The 24,984-nt window shown below is 44.3% G+C and overlaps 1 protein-coding gene across 8 annotated transcripts in view; it reads left to right on the top strand.

Moving 5' to 3' along the window:
- The window catches only part of KCNT2 (potassium sodium-activated channel subfamily T member 2), a 224,314-nt gene that overhangs the window by 60,085 nt on the left and 139,245 nt on the right, over positions 1-24,984 (top strand). For all 8 annotated transcript variants that reach the window (XM_028732539.2, XM_028732541.2, XM_028732538.2 and 5 more), the window contains exon 2: positions 19,740-19,819. In XM_028732539.2, coding sequence (XP_028588372.2) covers positions 19,740-19,819 — 80 coding nt within the window. The remainder of the gene's footprint in view (positions 1-19,739; positions 19,820-24,984) is intronic.

The following is a 24,984-nucleotide window of genomic DNA, read 5'->3' as shown; positions in this document are numbered from 1 at the left end:
TGCAGGAGCTGTGTCAGGGCAGGAGATCAGCAGATGGAACAGGACGGTCTCCTAAAATGCAGCAGGACTGTCTACATTTTCAAAGAAGGACTACACAAAGAGCCCCCTAACCCATCAAGACGTCTTAAGTCCAGAGTCTCAGATTCCCAGCTACACCACTGTATTCTCCTGAGTGCTTCATCCCTTTAACCGTGCCCCTTTTAACAAAGTCCACTGGATGACTGAAACTTCATAATCAATGTTTTTATTGAGTTGTTAGTGGCACTTAGTGCAGTATGTATAATGCCAGGGTGCAGAGCTAAAATATCAAAATTTAAAAGTAACCACACTTCGCTTATTACAGACAAAGGCTCTTTCTTCTTCTGGAAATGGGATTTGAAAACAGTAGTTTTGTGTTCTGTTTCTTTATGGGCTTCAAATTGTCTTAGCACTAGCCGTTTCCTATAAAACACAATTCAAGTTTGAAAATTCTGCTTTCTAGTAATACAGAAGGCAATAACAACACGTGCAAATGTACAGCTCCATCTTTCCATTTATTCGGGTACTCTTTTTCTTCCTTCTGTTGTGATTCTTCCTTCTGTTGTGTTTTGAATGACACTGAAACATTTATTCCAACTATGACTGTTGCATGACTCTGGCATCTTTGATGCTGCAATGCTCTATATGGTACTTCGAAATGTTAATAGTAAGATCCTTTCCTTCCTTAAATTCAGATTTCCAATTTGTCTGCAACAAAACTATTTTGTTGTTGCTGTTCAGTGTTGATGCCGACTTTCTCTGGATTACTTCTCCATTTTGATATCTACTGGATACTGTAGCATGATGGCATAACTTAATATTTGGCACAGTCAGATCCCTCTTCTCCCAGAAAATAAACTTCAGTCATATGCCTGTTATTACAATGCCTTTAGATCTCTTTATGTTCTGTTTAAATTGAGCAATTTAAGTTCTGCCAAGTTCTCAGTTGATTCCGTTTCCTAATCTTACTGGAAGTATCAATGATCTGGGGTAAGATTATAATTTTTATTGGCACAATGTGACTATAGCTGCTACAGATCCAATTTAGACATTTTTTTCTATCTGACTACTTACATTTAAAATACAATTTATCTTAATTGTCACTACAGCTTGTTTTTAATTTCTTGTCAAATAGATCCCCAGAAATGGCACTGCCTATTTAGTCAATTGTAACATAGTCCTCGTTACACACTGAGACATACATACATACATACATACATACATACGTATATATATATATTCATTTGCCATTTTTAAAAACTGTGCAGCTACTATTTCTACATGCATACTTTATTTAGGGCACAGTCCTATGATGCCTGCAAAGGTTCTAGAAATATCCAATCTAATTCTTGAACCAACCAGGGCTTTTTTTCAGCTGGAGCTCAGTTCCGGAACCTCTCAGGTGGGTGCCATTGCCATTATAAGAGAACAAGGGAGATATTCCTAGTGAGTTTCAGCTCCAATTTTTCTAGAAAAATAGCACTGAAACCAATCATGTTGGATCAATATTGTCTGTACAGAAGGAACAGATCACACCTGAACCAGGATGGGTCTTAAGTGTTGGTACTTAAAATGAAAAAAAAAAAAAAAGAAGATGGCAGATTATTTGAACTAATTGACAGGAGATGAGAAGCGACTGGTTCTCAGCAAATCATCCCCCAGGGATGAGGGTGCAAGAGGGTCCAATGTTTCTGAGTGTTCAAATGGAGGAGAATGTAGAGGCTCACGGCAGCAATTCAGAGAGGCCAAAGCAGTGTAGGGCAAAACACACATAACAAAGGCATTTGGAAAGATACACTGTTTTATATGCTGATGCTAAAAAGACTTCAAGCCAAGATGGGATGCTTGCTTGTCTAAAAGAGCATAGATATGGGGGGGGGGCATAACATAAACCTGGTAGAATAGAGGAAAGCAGTGGGGCACAGTTACCTTTGAAAACAATTTTGATAGGAAGAACAGGGAAAGGGTATACTGGTGGTGGTTTCCTTCTGCAAATATTGTTTGGCTCTTTGAAGCCTCCACTGTTGATTCTGCAGGGCTTAATCCTATCTACTGTGCTGCTTAACACCTACCTGAAACTGCTGAGTGAGGTCATCCAGAGTTTTGAAGTGCATCATGAGTACGTTGAGGGCAGCACAGCTCTATTTCTCCTTTTCATCTCAACCAGTGTGGCAGCTGAACCAGTATTTGACCTTGACAATGGACTGGATGAAGCTCTAAGACAGAGACCTTGTTAGTGGCTGGTTCCTCTGTCTGAAGTGCAACTGTTTTCTTCTTGGAATCCCATTCTACAAGGAGCAGGTGCACAGCTTGGAGCTCCTCTTGGATTTACTGTTGTCCCCATGGGATGCCTTTTACGAGGTTGGGTTGGTGCCTTAGCTGTGACCCTGTTTGGATGGGGATAGCCTGGTTTCTGTGATCTATGCTTTGGTAACCTCAAAGGCAGATTACAATACTGGGTTGTATTTTGGCCTCTGTTTGGAACAAGGTTCAGAAACGGCAGGCAGTGTGAGATTCCACGGTCAGATTCTTTACTGGAACTGGCACTCTGAATTTATAACTCCAGTTCTAGCCAAATGCACTAGTTTCCAGTTTGTTTCTGCACAAAGCGATAGAAAGGCTGTTCCTGGCTCAGGCCCACAATACCTCAAGCACCACCTTTCTCCATAAGAATTTACTCTGATCCAGGGATTGTGATCTGACGTCCTTTAAAGAGAATAGACCTTTTTGTGGTAGCCCTCCCTTGCTCCTGATTTTGAGATGCTCTCCTGTGCTAGGCTGGTGTCAAAATTGCCATTTTTTTTTCTCCACCATGTGAAAACTTACGTACTTATGTGCACAATAATATTCTGGCTTTCAGTGGCTAATTTTGATGTTCATGTCTGTGCTGGATAGGGGTGGTTCTTTTCTTTTCTTTTCTTTTCTTTTCAGAAAAGCATTTTAAAACAAAAATTATTTGTAAATTTGTATTGTTTTACTGGATACATTGTTACATCTGGCCATTGTTTTGCTTTTCTTTCCGCGAGTTGCTTCGGGGCCTCCTCTGGTTGTGGGAAGCGATGAATAAATTTAATAAAGTTTAATAAATGTATAAATTCACCTCTTTGATAATGTAATAAGCCTAAGGACGATGTACTCCTCCTAGCTTATAAATCATATAGGGGACAAGAAAGGCAAAACAGGAAGAACAAAATGTTGTTCTGTGACAACTTATTTGGTACTAATGATTGTGCAGGGCTCTGCAAAATAATCTCGTTAACCAACGCACTGGCCTTCCTGCCTCATAAAAAAAAAAAATCGCCTTAATAGTCTATTGAGCAGTCTTGAGTTTCCAGCTGTTGGTAAAAGCAAAACTATACTCAAAACGTGAAAAGACTGTGGAGGTAAATATATCCCAATAAATGTGGGGGAAAAGCCTCTTCAAGCTCATACTTCGGAGTGAAAGAGCAGAAACCGAATTCACTTCAGGAGAACGCAGAAGAAACCATCATGTCCCCCAGACTAGTTCCCTGTGGATCCACGTTTGTACCCTTTCCGGGACTTGAACCTCCAAGCTTCGATTCTGGACTGAGGTAATTGTGCTAGTGTGGGTTTCTAATGTAGACTGGGAACTTGTAGCAAGCCCTGTGTATTCATGTTTATGCTGCTGCTACTTTGGTGCTCAAGTAAAGGACTGAAATGACATTCTTATTACAGATAAAGCAATGCAATGGGATAGTTAAACCACAGGTTGAGCTGAAAAGTTCGAAGCATTTTGTACGATCATATCTTAACATATCGCGTGCATTAGATTATTACCACAAAAATAAAAGTTTCTATTTTCCAGGGATAAATTTTGCATTCTTGGCAGACCCTTCCACTTACGTTGATGGTAATTACCTAGGCTACAATTCTGATTTTTGCTAAGTGATGTGCGCACCTGCCTGCCATTAAAAGCCATTAAAAATTAAGTGCAAGACTGTTTTTAGCAAAAAAAAAAAAAAAAAAAAATCTCAAAGAGAGACATCTAAGCCATGTTGTATGAGAGACCACATTGTCATTTAATTAGTAAAAAAAATCTGAAAGGGGAGAAAACACCCATTTTCTTTGGCTCTCCGGTGTTGTGGTATATTTAGGATCCCATCTGCCATGGTGTTTTTCAGAGGTAATTTGAACATTGCTAAACATAGTTGTCCATTCTCCCTCTCCTCCTCCCCTTCTTCATCTTCTTCTTTACTTAAATTATTTGAGTTCATTGGGAAAGAGAACTTTCTGCTTTCAAGAACACGTTGTGCCTTTTCTATAGGATACAATAGAATTGTAACCTCTGCTTTAGCACAAGGTGTCTTCTTCTGAAGTGTTTATATGGCCTGCCAGGGTTTTTAAGGCACTTGCTGCTATGTCTGGCATTTAAGTTGAATGCCATTTAATGAAAAGAGAGATTCTCTTATAGAAACCTCCAGCAATAAGACAGAAGAAAGAACTGAGGGATGTAGATGTCGCAAGGAAACAAACAAAAAATTGACTGTGTATGTTGTAGGCTCCAGACTTCAATGAATGTTGGCGTTCGTATGTAAACATCCCTGATGGTCCCAGGTGAATTTTGTGAGAGATAAATTTGCTTTCTTTTCAGACATACACCACTGAACAGTGAATCCGCTTCTTCAGTTTTCAGCTATCAAAACAACAACAAAAAAACCCAGCCTCATCAATTGGTCTGAACTGAGACCTTCATTAAATTCTAGGCATCTACTGTAGCAAATATTTTTGTTTTCTATACATGTTATAATTATCTTCTCCATGAAATGCTTGTATAGAAATAGGTACTCTGCACCATATGTTTAAAGCAGTTGTTTCTTTACGGGAAACAAAGTAAAATTAAGTTTAACATGTTACAGAATGATCACTGAAGAACAATTTTTTTTTTTTTTGGCAAGGGCATTATATGAACAGTTGCTCTGTGCATTGATTCATTTTTACATGTGGTTTCTGCTATTTTATCAAAAACACAGGGCTGCTTCCAGGTTGTTTGTTTTTTGAAGAATGTGTGTGACCTCAGCGGTCCTCCTCATTGAGTGAGTTCACCTCACTTCTCTTCCTGCTGTCCATTCTGTCACAATCTGGTTCACGGGCGATGAAAGTCCTGGCTGGGGACATTGGGACCAGGGGCAAGATGGCGGGGTGAGAGCAGGAACAGGGGTCCAGAAGCCAGGAGTCAGGAAGCCAAGGGTCCGAGGGTCAGGAAGCAAGGAGGCACGAAGTCAGGGGTCCAAGGATCAAGAAGCAAGGAGTCAAGAAGCTGAGGTTCAAGGATCAGGAAGCAAGAAGCAAAACGCAGCAAGGCAGGGAGCGTGTTGCTGTGGCAAAGAGCAGAAGGGAAATGCTGACCTTATATCCCTTCCCAGCTCTTGCCACCAGGTGCTGTGAGTTACCAATCAGCCTCACCTGTGAGGCCGCGCCTTGCCTCTTCAGAACAAACTTAGGAAGGCCCCAGTCCTGCAAAGTCCTATTGGTCACAGGGCCTGGTTCCTGCATGCACACTTGACACATTCTCTCCCGCTCTGGATGGCTTCCCACACATAAAAACATAGTAAAACATCAAACATTAAAAACTTCCCGATGCAGTGCTGCCTTCAGAGGTCTTCTAAAAGTCAGATAGTCCTTGTCTCCTTGACATCTGATGGGAGGGCGTTCCACAGGGAGGGCACCTCTGCTGGGAAGGCCCTCTGCCTGGTTCCCTGCAACCTCACTTCTCACAGTGTGGGAACTACCAGGAAGGCCCTCAGAGCTGGACCTCAGTGTCTGGGCTGGACAATGGAGGTGGAGATGCTCCTTCAGGTATACAGGGCCAAGGCTGTTTAGGACTTTAAAGGTCAGCACCAACACTTTGAATTGTGCTCAGAAATGTACTGGGAGCCAATGTAGATCCTTTAAGACCAGTGTGATATGGTCTTGGTGGCTGCTCCCAGCCACTGGTCTGGCAGCCCTAATTCCAATCCAATCCAAATAACTTTATTATACTAGCCGTTTGCCATGAAAATCTGAATCAAAAAATTAAATACAAGCGAAAGCGATGCAGAACCACAAATAATAGTCTCTATTTCGTTGTAGTTTCTGAGTCACCTTCAAAGGTAGCCCCTTTTCCTCATGCTTGTCACCGCTGAATGCTTTCAAATGACAGGCAGTGACCAAAAGGAGGAGAAGCAGGGCCAGGAGGATCCACCTTATATAGGACACTCCTCTGTGAAGTAGTTGTCTGTTTCTTCAAGACTGCTTTGAAGAGAGAGAGCTATAAGAAGAGAGAAAAGGAGGGATCTTGATATTCTCCTTGGACTGCAGACTGAGGAGGCACTTAGGCTAGGTGGTCACAGTCCCTCTCCCACCCCACCCTAGTGAAATTACTATATCTCTAAGTTATAGTAATTATTTCTGAATTATCTATACGTATAATTAAGCCTGCAGGAAGCTGTGTCCTCTTTTGTTCTGTGTGGGGTTTTTTTTTTTGGGGGGGGGGGGGAGTGATTCATTTTCTTCCCAGCTCGGAATAATGCTCTCACAACAGCTAGGTAGTGCAATATAGTATTTTCATTTTACCATGAGACCATGGAAATGTGAACCCCAAAATAGTTCACTAACAAAGCAATTTTGAGTAAGAAGCAGGGGGCACGGTCAGGTGCATGATTTTTGAGCCAGTGTGGTGTAGTGGTTAAGAGCGGTAGTCTCCTAATCTGGGGAACCGGGTTCGCTTCCCCGCTCCTCCACATGCAGCTGCTGGGTGACCTTGGGCTAGTCACACTTCTCTGAAGTCTCTCGGCCCCACTCACCTCACAGAGTGTTTGTTGTGGGGGAGGAAGGGAAAGGAGAATGTTAGATGCTTTGAGACTCCTTAAAGGGCGTGAAAGGCGGGGTATCAAATCCAAACTCTTCTTCTTCTTCTTTGCATCAGAAGGTCCCACATTTGCTGTTTAGCGGCAGCAGAAATGGGGAAAGTGCTGATTGCGACAAACCCAGAATAGAAATTGCTGTCTCCTTACACTCCTGTTCCACTTCCAGTTCCTATTTCGTGTTCCAATTTTTATTTCATTTTGTTCGCTCAGAAAGAGAAAGCAGACAAATGGCACTCACAGACATGTGGAATAGTGTTGTTCAAGAGTCTAATACGCAATGCTGGTTTGTATATTAGCACTTGCAACTTTTTCAATTGGTGCGAGCCTCCCGGCAGGTGTTAATCATATTGTTTAATTGCTTTAAAATGATGGATGCAAATGTAGGAACCAGAGGAGTGGCGAGGAGTTCTTACTGCATTTTCAGGGTATGGTCTGTAACTGAAGTAATTATTGTGAACAATTATTTCTTAATGTGTTTAAGTCTCGCAAGAGAATAACACCAGATTGAGTACAACAACAGCTTATTCACTCAGTTATTCCTTCAGGAAATATTGTGAGGACTGTGAAATGTGAATGGCCCATTGTGTATGTCTGTTTTTCAAGTGGCAATTCAGAGGAAGTGTAACATCACTAAGAAACAAAGTATGTTTTACAAGAGAAACAAATCACAACTATATAAAAGAACGGAATTAGTGATTGACATCAAACTCCAGAGAAAACTTACTAATGCTAGTTTACCTTCTCAGAACAGAGTAAAAGGGTAGTAGATTACTAAGACTCAGCATGGCTTTCTCAAAAACAAGTCATGCAAGACAAATCTCATTTTTTTTTGTTTTTTTTTGATGGAGCTACAGGCTTGGTGGATCGGGGAATGCTGTGGACATAGTGTATCTTGAATTCAGTAAAGCTTTTGACAAGGCCCCCAATGGTATTTTTTGCGAGGAAGCTGGCAGAATGTGGGTGGGATGAGCTAACGGTTCATTTTAACTATTGTCACCCAAAACTGGGTGGGAACGAGCCAGTGGTGGTGTAGTGGTTAAGAGTGGCAGACTCGTAATCTGGTGAACCAGGTTCGCTTCCCCGCTCCTCCACATGCAGCTGCTGGGTGACCTTGGGCTAGTCACACTTCTCTGAAGTCTCTCAGCCTCACTCACCTCACAGAGTGTTTGTTGTGGGGGAGGAAGGGAAAAGGAGATTGTTAGCCGCTTTGAGACTCCTTCGGGTAGTGATAAAGCGGGATATCAAATCCAAACTCCTCCTCCTCCTCCTCCTCCTCCTCCTCCTCCTCCTCCTCCTCCTCCTCCTCCTCTTCTTCTTCTTCTTCTTCTTCTTCTTCTTCTTCTTCTTCTTCCTCCTTTCAGTCTCAGCAAATAGTTGATTGAACAGCCTGCCTCTGGCGTTGCTGTTACTGAGGTGGTAAAACCGATTTCTGGGCTATAACACTTCAGTTTGCAGTTGGGAGTGCTCATGATTGGAGGCAACAATGCTTCTGAATACCAGTTGCTGGAAAACGCAGGAGTGGAGAGCGGTTTTGCATTCGAATCCTGTTTGTGGGTTTCCCATGGGCATCTGACCACTGTGAGAACAGGATGCTGGACAAGATGGGTCACTGGCCTGCTGCTGCTGGCTTTTTCATGTTCTTATGCTCTTTTGATGGAATAGTTGACTAGTTTCCCCTTCTCATTGTAAGGTAAAGGTAAAGGGACCCCTGACCATTAGGTCCAGTCGTGACCGACTCTGGGGTTGCGGCACTCATCTTGCTTTACTGGCCGAGGGAGCCGGCGTACAGCTTCCGGGTCATGTGGCCAGCATGACTAAGCCACTTCTGGTGAACCAGAGCAGCGCACAGAAACGGCGTTTACCTTCCAGCCGGAGCGGTACCTATTTATCTACTTGCACTTTGACGTGCTTTCGAACTGCTAGGTTGACAGGAGCTGGGACCGAGCAACGGGAGCTCACCCCGTCGCGGGGATTCGAACCGCCGACCTTCTGATCGGCAAGTCCTAGGCTCTGTGGTTTAACCCACAGCACCACCCGCGTCCCTTCTTCTCATTGTACTCACCCCCCAAAAAAATTAGCACCTTAAGAAGAATTCTAGCCTACTGCTCTTTTAGCATACACTTTCCCCTCTGTGCAGATAACAGTTTTCTAATTTATTTACAGATTTAGGAAGCATATGAAACAATCATGGAACTCACGTCAATTGACTTTGGGCAAATGCCTTTGCTGCATCCTTTCCAGTGCCAGCTAAAAATATTTCTTTTTAGGCAAGCTGTAAACTTGACACGTATTTTAAGCTGTAACCTCAGCTTATAATGTAAACTTTTGATTATTTTTAATTGATTCCCCCCCCTCATTTTTGAAACTGGTTTTTAACTTTGATTTTGGGGGGCAGTTTTAATGTACTGTATATTGTATATATTTTGTAATATGTTTGAAGGTTTTACATACAATTAAGCAGTGTATAATTGAAAAATAGTGAAAATCAGTAGCAACAACATCAACAACAGTAGAAGAAAGAAAAGGAGAAGAACTGAAATAGAAAATCTTGTTCCCCAAAAGGGAACTGAATTGTTTCCCTTTCCTGGTCTAGCTCTTATATTCCCAATCTCTTTATCTGCTTCCACCTGTTAATTTGCACTTGTGCAGGGAAGGAGATTTCTTATGTCAGCTCTTCTCTCTCTTTGCATTGACAGTAGAGCCCTTGGGATGTTGGAGATTTATGGCTCATCCACTGGGATGTTTTAAGAGGCGATGACTTTTCAACACTTGATTCCTCAGGATCTTCCGCACACTTGATGCTCCATAATTTGCTTTTGCAAGTCCTTCCCAGCCTCTGGGTTTTCCAAGATCCTTTTTTGCCTCCACTGTTTTGGCATTCACCACCTCACTTTTCATGCACCTGTGAACATTCACCTTCTTTTAAGCAGGGGTTTATTGCCTTCCTCCCCTTCGATAATCTGTCTCCGTATAGCCATGCCTATATTTTTAAGTTCTAGGGTTTTCAGTTGTCATTGTTGACACCAGCGACAACTTTTCAACTGAATTGCTTTTGTCAATCCATATCAGAGTGTGAATGAGTGCGTGTAGGAAGATCTGTTGTCATAGATTGAAAAGAATACCTGCTGACTATTTCTTGTCAACAATCAGCTTTAAAAGATATTAAATAACTGCTTCAGGCACTTGACAAAAACCATAGAATAGTTGAATTGTAGAGTCGGAACCATAAAGAAGGCTGATCGCCGAAGAATTGATGCTTTTGAATTATGGTGCTGGAGGAGACTCTTGAGAGTCCCATGGACTGCAAGAAGATCAAACCTCTCCATTCTTAAGGAAATCAGCCCTGAGTGCTCCCTGGAAGGACAGATCCTGAAGCTGAGGCTCCAATACTTTGGCCACCTCATGAGAAGAGAAGACTCCCTGGAAAAGACCCTGATGTTGGGAAAGACGGAGGGCACAAGGAGAAGGGGACGGCAGAGGGTGAGATGGTTGGACAGTGTTCTCGAAGCTACCAGCATGAGTTTGACCAAGCTGCGGGAGGCAGTGGAAGACAGGAGTGCCTGGCGTGCTCTGGTCCATGGGGTCACGAAGAGTCGGACACGACTAAACAACTAAACAACAACAACAGAGTCAGAAGGGACCCAAGTCCAACCCCTGCAATGGAAAAGAATTCAAATGAAGTCTGTTGTGTATGAAAATATTGATGGACTATATACATAAATTGCCCATTTCATATTGCTATACTCATATTTGAATTTTGCCCCATCTTAGTCTGGGCAATGGCTAGCCTACTTTTTAACTACTTCAGTGCACTGGGGAAGGCAATTGTGCCCTTTCTCACCCTTTCCCCCTCCAGTATTACTGTCTGCAGTCTCTTTCACCTGCTGTGAGCAGTGATGACAACATGGTTTTCTAGGTCCAGTACACTGTATGGATTGGATTCTCTTCCCCATTTGCAAAAGTGGATACAAATTTCCACAAAATTTGCACACACCTTCAGTTATATACAAATCGTTACTCTCCTGTCTGAGTGGGGCGCTGGACCTGAAGTGAATTGAGGGCCACACAGAAGTAATAAGGCAGGCATATTGTCAATAGGTGAAGCTTTCCCCGTAACTGCATTTCCATACTAGAAAAAGCTTCATCCATTGAATTTCTAGCTGCTGTGCAGCTGTTAAAGGTTCAGGAGCCCAGTTCTCCCCCAGTGCCAACCTCAAACCACACAAAGAACTCAAGTTTCATGAGTTGCAAACTAGTTATGCTACTGTACGTCTTTCTTCAATTGCTGAATTGAAGCCAGCACAAAAACATCACCTTGTGCCATGTGACATTGTTTTGAGAGATGGTTTAATGTTCCTTTAATTGGCTTTAAAATGTACTACAAATAAAGCCAGTTAGGTGCTTATTGCTATTATAATGCTGTGAGTCATCTCAAGGTGCTGTAAATCTCCAAGTCTGAACTTTCCTAGTATGTAAAATAAAAAAGACATTGTAATGGGTTGTCGCGGTAATGAGGCTACCTTTAGAAATAATGAGCCACAGGATCTTCTGAGCTCCAATCGATCACTGTGTAAATTTCCTGTTTTATCCAAAGCAAATTTCGGCTACAAGGGAAGAGAGTGTGCCTGGGATCCAAGCCTTGTAGGATGCATAAATTGCATTCGTTTAAGCCAAACATTTCTATCATGAATAGATGAATAAAAATGGATTTTGACAGGATTATTCGGTTGTGAAATGCTCTAATGTGCCAACATATTTTGAGTCTAGACTTTGATGGCAGGTTAGGGTGATTGATGAGTGAAATGTTCACAGACCATGTATCCATTAGTAAATCTCTGCATCGCTTTGGAAATCTTAGTATGGTGAGGTGGAGGTTTTTACATATTGCAGTTCTGTTGCCTTCATTCAGGATTAGTCTGCTGTTTGGCTGTTAGTATAGTACCTTCACTTGAAAGTAATTATTCTGAATATCCATGCTTAGAGGATCTTAGTTTTGGATATTGTAAGAACTTGGCACAGCTGCGAAGAGTAGCAATATTTCCTTAGTAGTTCTAAACAGTGCTTTTTCCCCTAGAAAAAGAGGTGCCGGTACTCACCATGAAGTTGTTACAGTAAGTGCCACACTTTTTAATGATGAAAAAAAGAGGTGCCAGTCCTGTGTATCTTTGAGGAGCTCCTGAAAAAAGCACTGGTTCTAAGTATCAAATACAGTGGTGCCCCGCAAGACGAATGCCTCGCAAGACGAAAAACTCGCTAGACGAAATAGTTTTTCATTTTTTGAGTCGTTCCGCAAGACGAATTTCCCTATGGGCTTGCTTCGCAAGACGAAACGTCTTGCGAGTTCTTGCGAGTTTGTTTCCTTTTTCTTAAAGCCGCTAAGCCGTTAATAGCTGTGCTTCGCAAGACGAAAAAACTGCAAGACGAAGAGACTCACGGAATGGATTAATTTTGTCTTGCGAGGCACCACTGTAATGCCTTTCTTTGATTTTTGTTCTTGAATTATTCCCCAGAAAATAATAAACATGGACCCAGACCACATAGACCACATAGATCTGACAGAGGGTGAGATCTGAGTGCCTTGGATGTCATGATTTCATGATTCTCGTGTGTGTGTGTGTGTGTGTGTGTGTGTGTGCAATGGAAGCAGCAAAGAACCTCTTCCTAGCTGACTCAGCTGCAACTTGGTAGGTGCAATTATGTGCCCTAGCAAGGGCTCTGCTGGCTTCAAGTTTTATGCCACTTGCTCCAGTCCTTTCTTGACTGTTTCATCACCTGCAGCTCTTCAGTGACCCAGGAGCTTCCTGGGCTCCACTATGCTAAAGAAGGATCATAAGAAGGATTGTGTTGATGGCCCTCATCATCCCACGATTCCACAGCGAGACAGGATCCTCAGCAGAACCACTCACTCTATCCATTGTAGGAACACCCAGAGTATTCAGGTATCCATCCATTTCCATTGGTCTCCAGGATGGGCCATCATAACTGGTCCCTCACCTCTGCAGGGTAGGTCAGCCGATATGAGTCCAAACTTCACCAGGAAGTGGTCAGTCCATGGCAAATGGGTGATTCCTACCTCCCTGTATGCAGACTGCCTGCATATTACTTTATATTCATTAGAGATCCATTAGTGTAGGATTGAAACTGCCCCCTTTTTGAGCACCTGTGGCACAAATAAAAGAAAATAATTTCCAAGTGACCAGACAAGGAAATATTTTGTACTTTGAAAGATGGCTCTTTCCTTTCAGGCTGTTGCTGACTTTCAACACTGCTAATGTGTGAGCAGTTCATGTGTTTATGGCTAGTAAAAAGAGCTAGTAACTTTTGAAGATTCCTTTGTGAAGCTGTGTTAGTGGGTTAAAATGCGTCAAGAGGTCCCTGTGTGCAACAAGGAATCCATTATAAAATCAGAAAGGCACAGAATTGTAGAGTTGAAAGGGACCCCGGGGGTCATCTAGTCCGATGCCCGGCAATGCAAAAATCACAACACATGGTCCCCCTTCTGGTTCGAAACCATACTTGACCCTGCTTAGCTTTGCAAAGGTGCTAGCAGCTTTATTGCCAGAAGGTCAACTGAAACTTTTCTGAGTGTGTTGAGTTTAGTGCCTTCTAAGCATCGTTGGCCCATTCATCCTCTTCATTCATTTATTGCTTCTTGATTAAACCTATTTATTTGCTTCCCCACTTAAACTGAATCAGTTGAGGACTGCATTCCTTCGGGGGAAATTTGTCAGGGAGCGCATGCTAGTGATGGGAACACATGAAGCTGTTTAATACTGGATCAGACCATTCGCTTACCCAGATCAGTATTCTCAATTCTGACAGCAATTCCTGCTGGTTTTGGGAAGAGATCGTCATAGCCCAGTTTCCCCTCATGCGATTCCAATCATGCACATGAAGAGTGGAGGTGTGGGGAGAGGAGATATATACTTTTTTCTGGCGGTACACAATGGCACACAGTATCGCCACCCTTCGGGGAGGGGAGGAAGGTAGCAGAAGGACTCTTGGACCCCATCAGAACATTGCACCTCCTTCCCTAAGTCCAGGAAATGTTTGCACAGCTTAGAGAAGGTGGTGCTCTGACAGGATCCTAGAACTCTGCTGCCTCCTTCCCAAAACCAGGTTCTTTACCTGAGTGGCAGTGCCCCAGTAGGTGGATGGATGGGCAAGGGGTCTCAAACAGTTAACCCACCCTCATCATCCAGCATTGGTGCCAGGTTTCACCCCCACCCCACCATGTGCTGGCCCCCCTGCTTGCTGGTGAGTACCTGCCCTTTTTTTCTAGAATAAAAGCACTGGTCATGTCCCCTCTGTCCCTGTCCCCAAAGTCCTCCAGGTTGAACTTCTGCTGCATGGAGTTGTGTGAAAGAAAAACACTGGGGTCTAATTTGAATAGTAGAATGTCTGTCATCTGGGTGGGGGAATAGTAGAATGTCTGTCATCTGGGTGGGGCTTCTGTGTTCTGCTCCAGAATTAGCCCCTCCCTTCGAGTGTTCAGTTCAGTTCAGTTCAGTTAGAGAGACCAACTGTCCTTCTTGCCTCACAATGTTGTTTTAGTTTCTCTCAGACGGTATGCTACCGTGTTACCATTTTCTTTACTATTATAGCTTTCTTTGGAATATACGTGAGCCGCTTGTTTTGCTGAAAGAAAACTCTGATGAAGCATGGTGGAATACCCTAAACTGGGGATATTCCCAGTCTGACAGGAGGATTGGTTTTTTAAAAAAATCGTCCCACCCTCCACAACATTGTGTGCAGTACTTACATAGGCTCCTTCTGTGATTTAAAAATCTTCATTGTGACTGGAATCGCAGGGGAGAGGGTAGGCAAACAAGGCTTTTGTTTAGCCCTGATGCTTGAGCTCCTTTCAACTGGGGACTGAGATCCACATTTATACAGTCAAAGCAAAAGCATGAGCTCTGGCCCTTACGTAATTTACGTGTAGCGCTGGAATTACATTTAAACCTAAGTAAATGTCAGGCAAGGATTGAACATTTGTTTCAGCCAGCTTCTGAGAGTCCTTCTCTTTTCATTGAATGCTATATAAAAGGTAAAAAAGGTAAAGGACCCCTGGATGGTCAAGTCCAGTCAAAGGTGACTGTGGGGTTGTGGCACTCATCTCGCTTTCAGGCTGAGGGAGCCAGTGTTTGTCCACAGACAACTTTCCGGGTCATGTGGCCAGCAGGACTAAACTGCTTCTGGAACAACGGAACACCGTGATGGAATCCAGAGCACACGGAAATGCCGTTTACCTTCCCGCCACAGCAGTACCTATTTATCTAGTTGCACTGGTGTGCTTTCGAACTGCTAGGTTGGCAGGAGCTGGAACAGAGCAATGGGAGCTCACCCTGTTGCAGGGATTAAACCGCCGACCTTCCAATTGGCAAGCCCAAGAGGCTCAGTGGTTTAGACCACAACACCACCCACTATGTGGCCAAGGTCTGCTGGGTTCCTTTAGTATATCTAACTTGCCTTTCAGGAACTGAGTTCTTACATCACCTTTATGATATTGGAGCCTCACGAGTGTTGATGCTTCCTGCCTCACCACAATAACTTGCATCACTCCAAACCACATAATAGGAGTGACCCACACTGTTGCAGCTCTCCACTCGAGCATCAGTTATTTGAAAGCTGGGGTGTATGGGGTGTAGACACAATGTGGGGGTTTTCTGCATAGTCCCAGGCTTCACATCTTACCTGGAGATTACAGGAAGGAATGACGTGGCTGCAGAACTCTATCATTGCTTTTCATAGTCTAAACTATGCACCTCCAGACGGTCTACCTGCTTGTCGGCCACCTTCCTTTTATACTTCCTGCTGTGGGTATTTTGTTCTAGTCTTGTGACAAGGAAGGAGGGAGGGCGGGCGCAGACTTTGCCTGGAGGACCCGACAAGTTGTCATTGAAGTATGAAAGGGTGTTGAGGCATTCAAATAATCAATTGCTTGCTTTTTGCCATCCTTGTTTGTCATGGAAACTATCGCACAGGAATGCCAATCTGCTTGGCAGCTGTGGTTGCTAAGGAATGAGAAGCAGGAATAGGGCACTATTAGGTTATCAGAGCCACTCATAATGGGTGCTTTATAGGAAAGCGATTAGCTCCCCCACTCGCTCTCCTCATTAGCATGCCATCACCTCGCACTGTTAGCCTGCTATTCTTTTATGTCACATGAGTGCTGTAATTTTCCTCCTGAAAATATAGGTATGCAGCTCAAAACCACCTGAATAAAGTGGGAATACTTGCTTCCTTTTTAAGTTAAATTACCAAGGCTTGTGAACTTGAATGCCTTTATTCACCTACTTAAAATTTCCTGTGAAAAGTAGAATCTGTGGTTTTGAATGCGGCATGGCATCAAACAATGTGAGGATTAAAAGTGCCACTATATTAGTCACGCTACGGTTGAGTTTATACAACTGATTTCCTTACAGGGTAATATTCCCAGGAGGAGACCCTTGGTTATAGAAACTTTTCCACTGTCAAGCCTTGGGAAAACCACTAGATTTGTTCTGGGAAAAACTGATCCTTGGATAAACTTGCAAATTAGCATTGTCTCTGTTAAATTGTGTGTGAACCTAAATACGTAGCCAGGCCTTGACTTATTACCGTATTTTTCTGTGCATAACACCCCCCCCCCCGGTGTATAAGACGACCCCTATTTTGGGGGACCCAAATTAAGGAAATGGGGTGAGATTGCTTAGAGTTGTTGAGCTTTTTTTGGGGGGGGGGGGGAATTGCCGCCAATCGCTCACCCTCCTGACTGCTGATAAGCAATCACACGCCATGCTGAACCCAACAATTGTCTGCCCGCTCACTACCAGTGTCCACCATTTGCCCACCCAATTACAGCAGCCAATCGCCAGCAGGCCTTGCCGCAGCTACTAATCACCCGCCCAATCATCACTGACAATCTCCTGCTTGTGGCTGACACCAATCTCCCTCCCCCCCCTGCACTATCTGTGTATAAGACGACCCCCAATTTTAAACATTTTTTATAATAAAGAAACATCGTCTAATACACGGGAAAATGCGGTGCGTAGGGAACGTTGGGCAGCTTTGAGGCTTATGAGAATGCCAGCTGCCCTGCTAATGTGTCCAACATTTCTATGAAAGTGTAGCAACAGTTTTAACATTAGAAACATAAATCACCTTCACACATTATAGGTGTGAAAGGGTTCCATGGATTTCATCCAGCTGTGTTTTACACAGAGCAGACTCACTGAAATTAATAGACCTCGGTTACTTTTGCTCATTAATTTCAATGAGTCTCCTTGGAGGAGAACTAGCTCTCAATGCAACCCTATGTGTTGAAAGCAGTGTTCAAAATTCCCCAGGCACCAGGCACATTTTGCTACTGGTGTTGGTCCAGTTGTAACTAGGTAAGGTAAAGGTAAAGGAACCCTGGAAGGTGAAGTCCAGTCAAAGGTGACTATGGGGTTGCGGCTCTCATCTTCCTTTCAGGCCCAGGGAGCCAGCGTTTGTCCACAGACAGTTTTCTGGGACATGTGGCCAGTAGGACTAAACTGCTTCTGGCGCAACAAGACACTGTGATGGAAGCCAAAGCACATGGAAAAAATGGAAACCCTGGAGCCAGCTGACTCGTGCACAGCAAAAGACACACATCTTTGCTTCTGTGCTGCTGTGCCTTACATTAAGGAAAGGAAGTGTGGGGCTGTGTACAGACATCTTTGACTGTGCTGCAACCTTTCCAAATGGAACTCAGTCTAAAAACCTCTTCCCTAGCCCAGTCTAAAAACCTCTTCCCTAGCCCAGAGTTAATGCCATTTCCATTTCCGCTGTGTGTGTTTCTTTATCCTACCTGCATACTGGGGCAAGTATGTTTCTCTTCCTTGCATACTGGGGCTGCGAGAAACCTCTGTGCATAGATCTCTGTGTAGACTAAAACCTTGACTATGTGGTCTCCCAAATCCTATGGAAGACTTCCCCATGGTAGAGGCCCATACCTAAGGAGTGGATGTCAAGGGTGAGAGGTGGAACCTGGGGGTGGGAGCATTGGGGGGGTGGGTGGGAGCAGCCTGACCCCCATTAATTTATTTGTTTATTATTTATTAAATTTATATACCACCCTTTATAGACCACAGTTTGGACTCTCCTCATGCATATAGCAGGTGAAGGGGGCTATAACGATAAACACTTCACACTTTCCCAATCCATGAAAGGTCCAGGGTAGTAATAGAGGGATTTCCCTCCTTTTTTTGGATGAGGGGAAGCTGGAAACTTATGCTCACTTGTGATGTCTGATTTATTTACAGGTATATGTTTACAAAAGCCTCAGCGCCTAGGGCTTGCCGATCGAAAGGTCGGCAGTTCGAATCCCTGCGGCGGGGTGCGCTCCCGTTGCTCGGTCCCAGCGCCTGCCAACCTAGCAGTTCGAAAGCACCCCCGGGTGCAAGTAGATAAATAGGTACCGCTTACTAGAGGGAAGGTAAACGGCGTTTCCGTGTGCGGCTCTGGCTCGCCAGAGCAGCGATGTCACGCTGGCCACGTGACCCGGAAGTGTCTGCGGACAGCGCTGGCCCCCGGCCTCTTGAGTGAGATGGGCGCACAACCCTAGAGTCTGTCAAGACTGGCCCGTACGGGCAGGGGTACCTTTACCTTTTTATATGTTTACAGGGACGCGGGTGGCGTTGTGGGTTAAACCACAGAGCCTAGGCCTTGCTGATCAGAAGGTCGGGGGTTTGAATCCCCGTGACGGAGTGAGCTCCCATTGCTCGGTCCCTGCTCCTGCCAACCTAGCAGTTCGAAAGCACATCAAAGTGCAAGTAGATAAATAGGTACCACTCTGGCGGGAAGGTAAACGGTGTTTTCATGCACTGCTCTGGTTCGCCAGAAGTGGCTTAGTCATGCTGGCCACATGACCCAGAAACTGTACGCCAGCTCCCTCGGCCAGTAAAGCAAGATGAACGCTGCAACCCCAGAGTCATCCACGACTGGACCTAACAGTCAGGGGTCCCTTTCCCTTTATATAAGCAGAATGGGGTTGGGGCCAGGGTGAGGACTCTGTAAGAGGGATGCACAACTGCTATGCTTACACTACTTTAAAGTCAGATTACAGCATGGGTAGGCAAACTAAGGCCCGGGGGCCGGATCTGGCCCAATTTCCCTGATGGTCTGAGAATCAGAGTGTTTTTACATGAGTAGAATGTATCATTTTATTTAAAATGCACCTCTGGGTTATTTGTGGGGCCTGCCTGGTGTCTTTACATGAGTAGAGTGTGTGCTTTTATTTAAAATGAATCTCTGGGTTATTTGTGGGGCATAGGGATTCGTTCATTATTATTTTTTTCAAAATATAGTAGTCCGGCCCCCCACAAGGTCGAGGGACAGTGGACTGGCCCCCTGCTGAAAAAGTTTTCTCACCCCTGGATTACAGCATCACCCAGCAGTCAACCTAAATTTGACATTCAAAACTCTTGGTTCTCTGTCCAAATTTATCTTGCTACTTGCTCTCCTGTGAAATTCAGAGGTGTTGTAAGATATGTTTCCAGTCACCGAGGAGCATGAATGTGCCTTTTCAAAACTCTGTGGCCACCTCTTAGTTGCTGGTTTAAAGTAATCAGAACAACCAGTTGCAAAACCTCTGGATTCATTGCTGTAACTAGATGTTGTTCCAGGGGCCAAGGGGTGAGAAGAGATGCAAAGCAATGCAGTTGAATTTCTGGCCATAGTAACTCCCTGGAAATATAATGTTCGAAGATGCTTCTGAATTTTACAAAGTAAGTTTGTGCTTGTGGTTTTTATGCTGGGCAAACGCCGAAAGGCCATGTATGTAACTGTCGTGTCTTTGTATTTAACATGCTAGGATCAGCCCCCTATCTAAAGTTTTTCTTTTCTTTTTAGAGTACAAGTTGAATTCTACATGAATGAAAACACATTTAAAGAGAGGCTAAAGTTATTTTTCATCAAAAACCAAAGATCAAGTAAGCATTTCTCTCTCTCTTACTACGTGTGGGTGTAATAGTGCTTCCTCTAAACCCGGGTTTCCTAAACTTGAGTTGCCGTCTGTTGTTGGACTACAGCTCCCATCATCCCTAGCTAGCAGGACGAGGGATGATGGGAACTGTACTCCAGGAACAGCTGTAAACCAGCATTTGGGAAACCCTGCTCTAAACAAAACAAAAAAAAATTCCTTCCAGTAGCACCTTAAAGACCAACTAAGTTAGTTCTTGGTATACCAAGAACTAACTTAGTTGGTCTTTAAGGTGCTACTGGAAGGCATTTTTGTTTTGTTTTGACTATGGCAGACCAACACGGCTACCTATCTGTAACCTGCTCTAAACAATAATGCTTGCTGATGATAAGAAGTGGTTATGTGTTACATCACTAGGGGAATATAGTCATGTTCATTACTTTTGATGGGTCTATTCTGAATAAATATTAATTGATTGCCACCCTGTGTTCCCAAATTCACATTCTGCTTGTTAGTTGTTTGTTGCTTATGTATTTAATCAATTTAATATTTGCACAGCCTCAACAATGTCTTAATGATGCAAACTTTCCTCATCCCATGCTCTTTTAATATACAGTGGTACCTCAGGTTAAGTACTTAATTGGTTCCGGAGGTCTGTACTTAACCTGAAGCATTCTTAACCTGAAGCGGACTTTCCCATTGAAAGTAATGGAAAGTGGATCGATCCGTTCCAGATGATGAAAAAGCACCCCCTAAAACAGCAATTTAACACGAATCTTACTGTTTCATGAGGCCATTGATCCATAAAATGAAGGCAATAACCAATGTACTGTACTATAAAATAAATAAGACAGTATTTTTGATGAAAAAAATTAAAATTTATTTCCAAACTCACTGTTTGGAGGGGGCTCAGGGTCCTCTTCCACAATCACAGTCGGCTTGGCTCCCTGCATTCGTGGAGGCCTCAGAGAGCTCCTGCGGCTTGAGTCCAGTCGCAGAGCCTCTGCAGGCACTGTGGATGCTGGGGCTCGGCTCCCGACATCTGCAGAGCCGCTCTAGGCACCGCAGATGCCGGGGCTTGGCTCCCGGCATCCATGGAGCCCTGCAGCCACTGCGGATGCCGGGGCTTGGCTCCTGACATCCGCGGAGCCGCTCTAGGCACCGCAAATGTCGGGGCTTGGCTCCCGGCTTTTGCAGAGCCCTGCAGGCACCGCGGATGTCGGGGCTTGGCTTCCGACATCTGCAGAGCCGCTCTAGGCACCATGGATGTCAGGGCTTGGCTTCCGACATCTGCAGAGCCTCTCTAGGCACCATGGATGTCAGGGCTTGTCTCCCGGCATCCGCGGAGCCGCTCTAGGCACCGCAAATGTCGGGGCTTGGTTCCCGGCATTCGCGGAGGCCTCCGAGAGCTCCATAGGCCCCGCCGATGTCCGGGTTTGCCTCCAGGCAGCAGCGAGGCCTCCGAGAGCTTGGACAACTTACTTCCAGGTTACAATCGTTCGTAACCTGAAAAAACATAAGTTGAAGTGTTCGTAACCCGAGGTACCACTGTATAACCATGATGCTCTATAAAAATCCGGGTGCTAAAGACAAACAGATCTAGGCACAATGCCACAATAAGAAGAAAACCTTGCTCCCCCCCCCTCTTCAAAGACTCAATTTATCTAAAATGCACTGTTTTGGGGGTCTTTTTTGGGGGGGGTAGCAGGTCTCTCACTATATCTTGGCCAATGGAACATTTCTGGAAGTGCAGCCTACAAACTGTGCCAGGTTTAAGATAGCTGAAGTAGGCAGCTTCCTTTCATGGCTGCCAAGAAGTATAGGAATCCAGCCAGATATTCTGGTGGATATTTCTACAGCAAGTTGAATATGAGAGAGTCCAAGTCAGACCAATGCCCCAATTACCCTACCTAGCACTGGACTTCTGGAGTCCCAAGCATATATATCCTTTTTAACTTGCATTCCTGAGCATTGCATTTGGGTCCATCCACGAAGCGTTTCTCTTATGCACTCACACATACAATTAAAAGTTACATCGTTTTTCCTATTAGATGTAATCCTCACTCCCTCAAGTGAATTTTTAATTTTAAAATCTGCCATTCTAGGGAAACCTGTAAACACTCTCCACCCATTCTGTCTGGTCTTAACCTCTTTATGACACAGTCTCAGTTTTGAATGCAAATTCTACAATAATGCTATAATTGTTTGCTTGTATCAGAGTCAAGCTAAAGAAGGTTCACCCATCAGTAGCTTCCACTTCTGGTTCCACAGAGCTATTTTTGTGGGACTTTGAGTGTTATCCTTAAGTTACGTTGAAGCCACTTGAATTGCATCTGAATGTCAAGTCACTCCTAACCACTTGAGTTCAAGGGTATGTTTGTTTTTTTAAAATCAGTTGGAGATTCTTCATGATTCATAAGACTGTATCTGGGATTCTTGGAAACATATTGTCAGGAAACTGACATCGGAACAGAGTGGAGAGCCTAGGCTCCCCAATAATGCCGGAGAGGGAACCAGTACAGGGGTAGAGAGGACTTCCGCTGGGGAAGAAAGGCAAGGTGACACAAGGAAGAAAGAAGGTATTGAGAGCCTTTCGGAGGGGAGGCTCCGAGACTCTTCCAGTGAGGTCAGTGAGGAGAGTGGAGGACCACCGATAGGCACGCCCACTCTGCGCAGAAGGCTGCCGCGCAGAGAGGCTAGAAGAAGGCTGTCCGTCAAGGAATTTTTATGCTGGAGGAAGTTTAGGAAACGCCCACTGACGGATTCTGCCAGCGACTGAAGCAGTCGTGCCCAAGGGGGGCTGCTCAGCCGGGGGGGAAAGCAACCGCATCCAGCAGTTTGGAGCAGGTGGAGGTTACACACAAGCAACCCCAATTCCCATGATACATATGCTTTCTGATTTTATATATACTTAATGAAAAACGTTCCTATACCACTTACCCATAAAATATGGCAGCAATCATGTAGGCAGTAGCCATTTTACATGTGTCCAAGTGACACGTGATCATGCACATACTTGTCATTTGCAACACAAAGGTGGCCCGAAAACAGAGCAGAACAGGGCTGAGGCTGGGCTTATGCGTGCTCCACCAACACAGACAGGGGTCAGGAACAGAACTCCCAGGCAAAATGTAAAAGCAGCACAGAACATTTTAAACAACAGCATAGGCCAGTTGACGGAAGGGGTGGGGAGTATTCAAGAGATGCTTGATAGTCAAAAGCATGGATGCCTGATAAATTTCTGCTAGGCATTCAAAGGGAAACCAAAATGCTTGTTTACAAAGCTATTGTACTACCAACCTTACTGTATGCTTGTGAAACGTGGACCACTTATAAACGCCATCTCCAGCTCCTTGAAAGATTCCATCAACCGTGTTTTCGAATAATTTAACACATCACTTGGGAAGACAGGCGAACTAATGCAAGTGTACTGGAGGAAGCAAAGATCACCAGTGTTGAAGCCATGATTCTTCAACATCAACTTTGTTGGACTGGTCATGTTGTGTGGATGCTTGATTATCGTCTTCCAAAGCAACCACTCTATTCCAAACTCAAAAATGGTAAGCAAAATGGTCAACAAAAGAGGTTTAAAGACTCTCTCAAGGCACATCTTTTAAAAATGTAGTATAAACACCAACTACTGGGAAACACTGGCCTGCGAGTGCTCCAATTGGAGAACAGCCTTTACCAAAGGCGTCATGGGCTTTGAAGACACTCGAACTCAGGGTGAAAGGGAAAACGTGCTAAGAGGAAGACACTTGGCAAACCCTCACCGTGATCAAATCCCGCCCAGAAACTTATGTCCCCACTGTGGAAGGATGTGTGGATCCAGAACTGGCCTCCACAGTCACTTATGGACCCACTGTTTAAACCATGTTTATGGAAGACAATCCTACTTGGCTATGAGTGATCACCAAAGAAGAAGAAGAGAGGAGTGTTCCATAGCATGAGGCCAGCGACGTTAAATGTCTACATTCTAGTTGAGGCTAGTCAGGCATCTGTAACATGGTGGACCACCAACAATGGTCCTCTGGATGATCTCAGTGATCAGACTGGGATATATTGGGCTGGGATTTTAGAGCCCTCACTTCTTCCAGACATTTCAAGGCAGTGCATTGTCAGGAGCTGGAGTCAGGCTCTAAAATCCCAGCCCAGAACCCAATGTCAGTGAAGTTAACTCTATATTCAAAAAACAAAACAGCTCAGTCCTAGTGGTCTTGCCCTAGTAAGGCAGTTGTGGCAACAGAAGGTCCCTGCCTTCCCACCACTCTCTAAAGCTGCTCCCCTGGTAACTTCCCCAGAGCCTAAGCCTCCATCATCTTGTCTCTCATTTTTCTGCTGTCTTCATTTCTCCGCATGTTCTGGGAGATCAGCGGGGTGGAGAGCTATTCATAGCAGCAGGAGGAAACTCCCTAAATTCTCCAGCTGCCTGTCTCATCTCTGTCTCCTGGCCCCCCCTCCTCTCCTGCCTCTGAGTTTGGACTGCCTCTTCCTGCTCACTAAACCTTGTTACGTCTTCAGCTTCCATCACCTCCTCCTCCCAGTCTGTTCCCTCTTCACCCTCCGAACATTCATTGTCATCCCACCATCAGTCCCCTGTCTCTGAGCCTCCTTCCCAGGAGGGGAATCTGGTATCTCCCCAGCTGGTATCTCCCACCACTCCTCTGCAGTCAGCTAGTCCATGACATGTATGCTGTCTTCTCACACGGTCTCTTGACCAAGCCTCAGATCACACTAGTTTTCAGCAAGGTTGCTGCCTTGTGTGTCTTTGAATCATGCACTGGACCTACTGTCAATGCTTCTTCAGTTCTTAGTTCTGCCTCTCACATTAATGTCTGAGCTATTTTATTTCTTTTATAGTTGCAACCCAGACTTTCTACTCAGTCACCACATACAGATTTTGCCAGAGCCAATTGTTCAAATATTATGCAGAGTATATAGCTTTTCCCCATTTATTTATGTATTTAGGGAGTCAAGATTTTCATTACTTACACAATAGCAAAACAACAAAAACCTTCGCTGGTGTAATAGCCCTCCCTTTCTGCATCTGCTCTGCATCTCCTATGCTTTGTTCTGATTTTTATACTACTTTCAGAGCCAAATTTTCATTATGCTTCAATTGAAAATGCTTAGGTGTGAATGCTCCCATAAACAAAGGCAAATTGAGACAGGTAA

This window comes from Podarcis muralis, chromosome 5 (assembly GCF_964188315.1).
Source record: "Podarcis muralis chromosome 5, rPodMur119.hap1.1, whole genome shotgun sequence".
In the NCBI taxonomy this organism is placed as follows: domain Eukaryota; kingdom Metazoa; phylum Chordata; class Lepidosauria; order Squamata; family Lacertidae; genus Podarcis; species Podarcis muralis.
The sequence above is the reverse complement of the archived record's forward strand: the minus strand, read 5'-3'. Positions and strand labels throughout refer to the sequence as shown.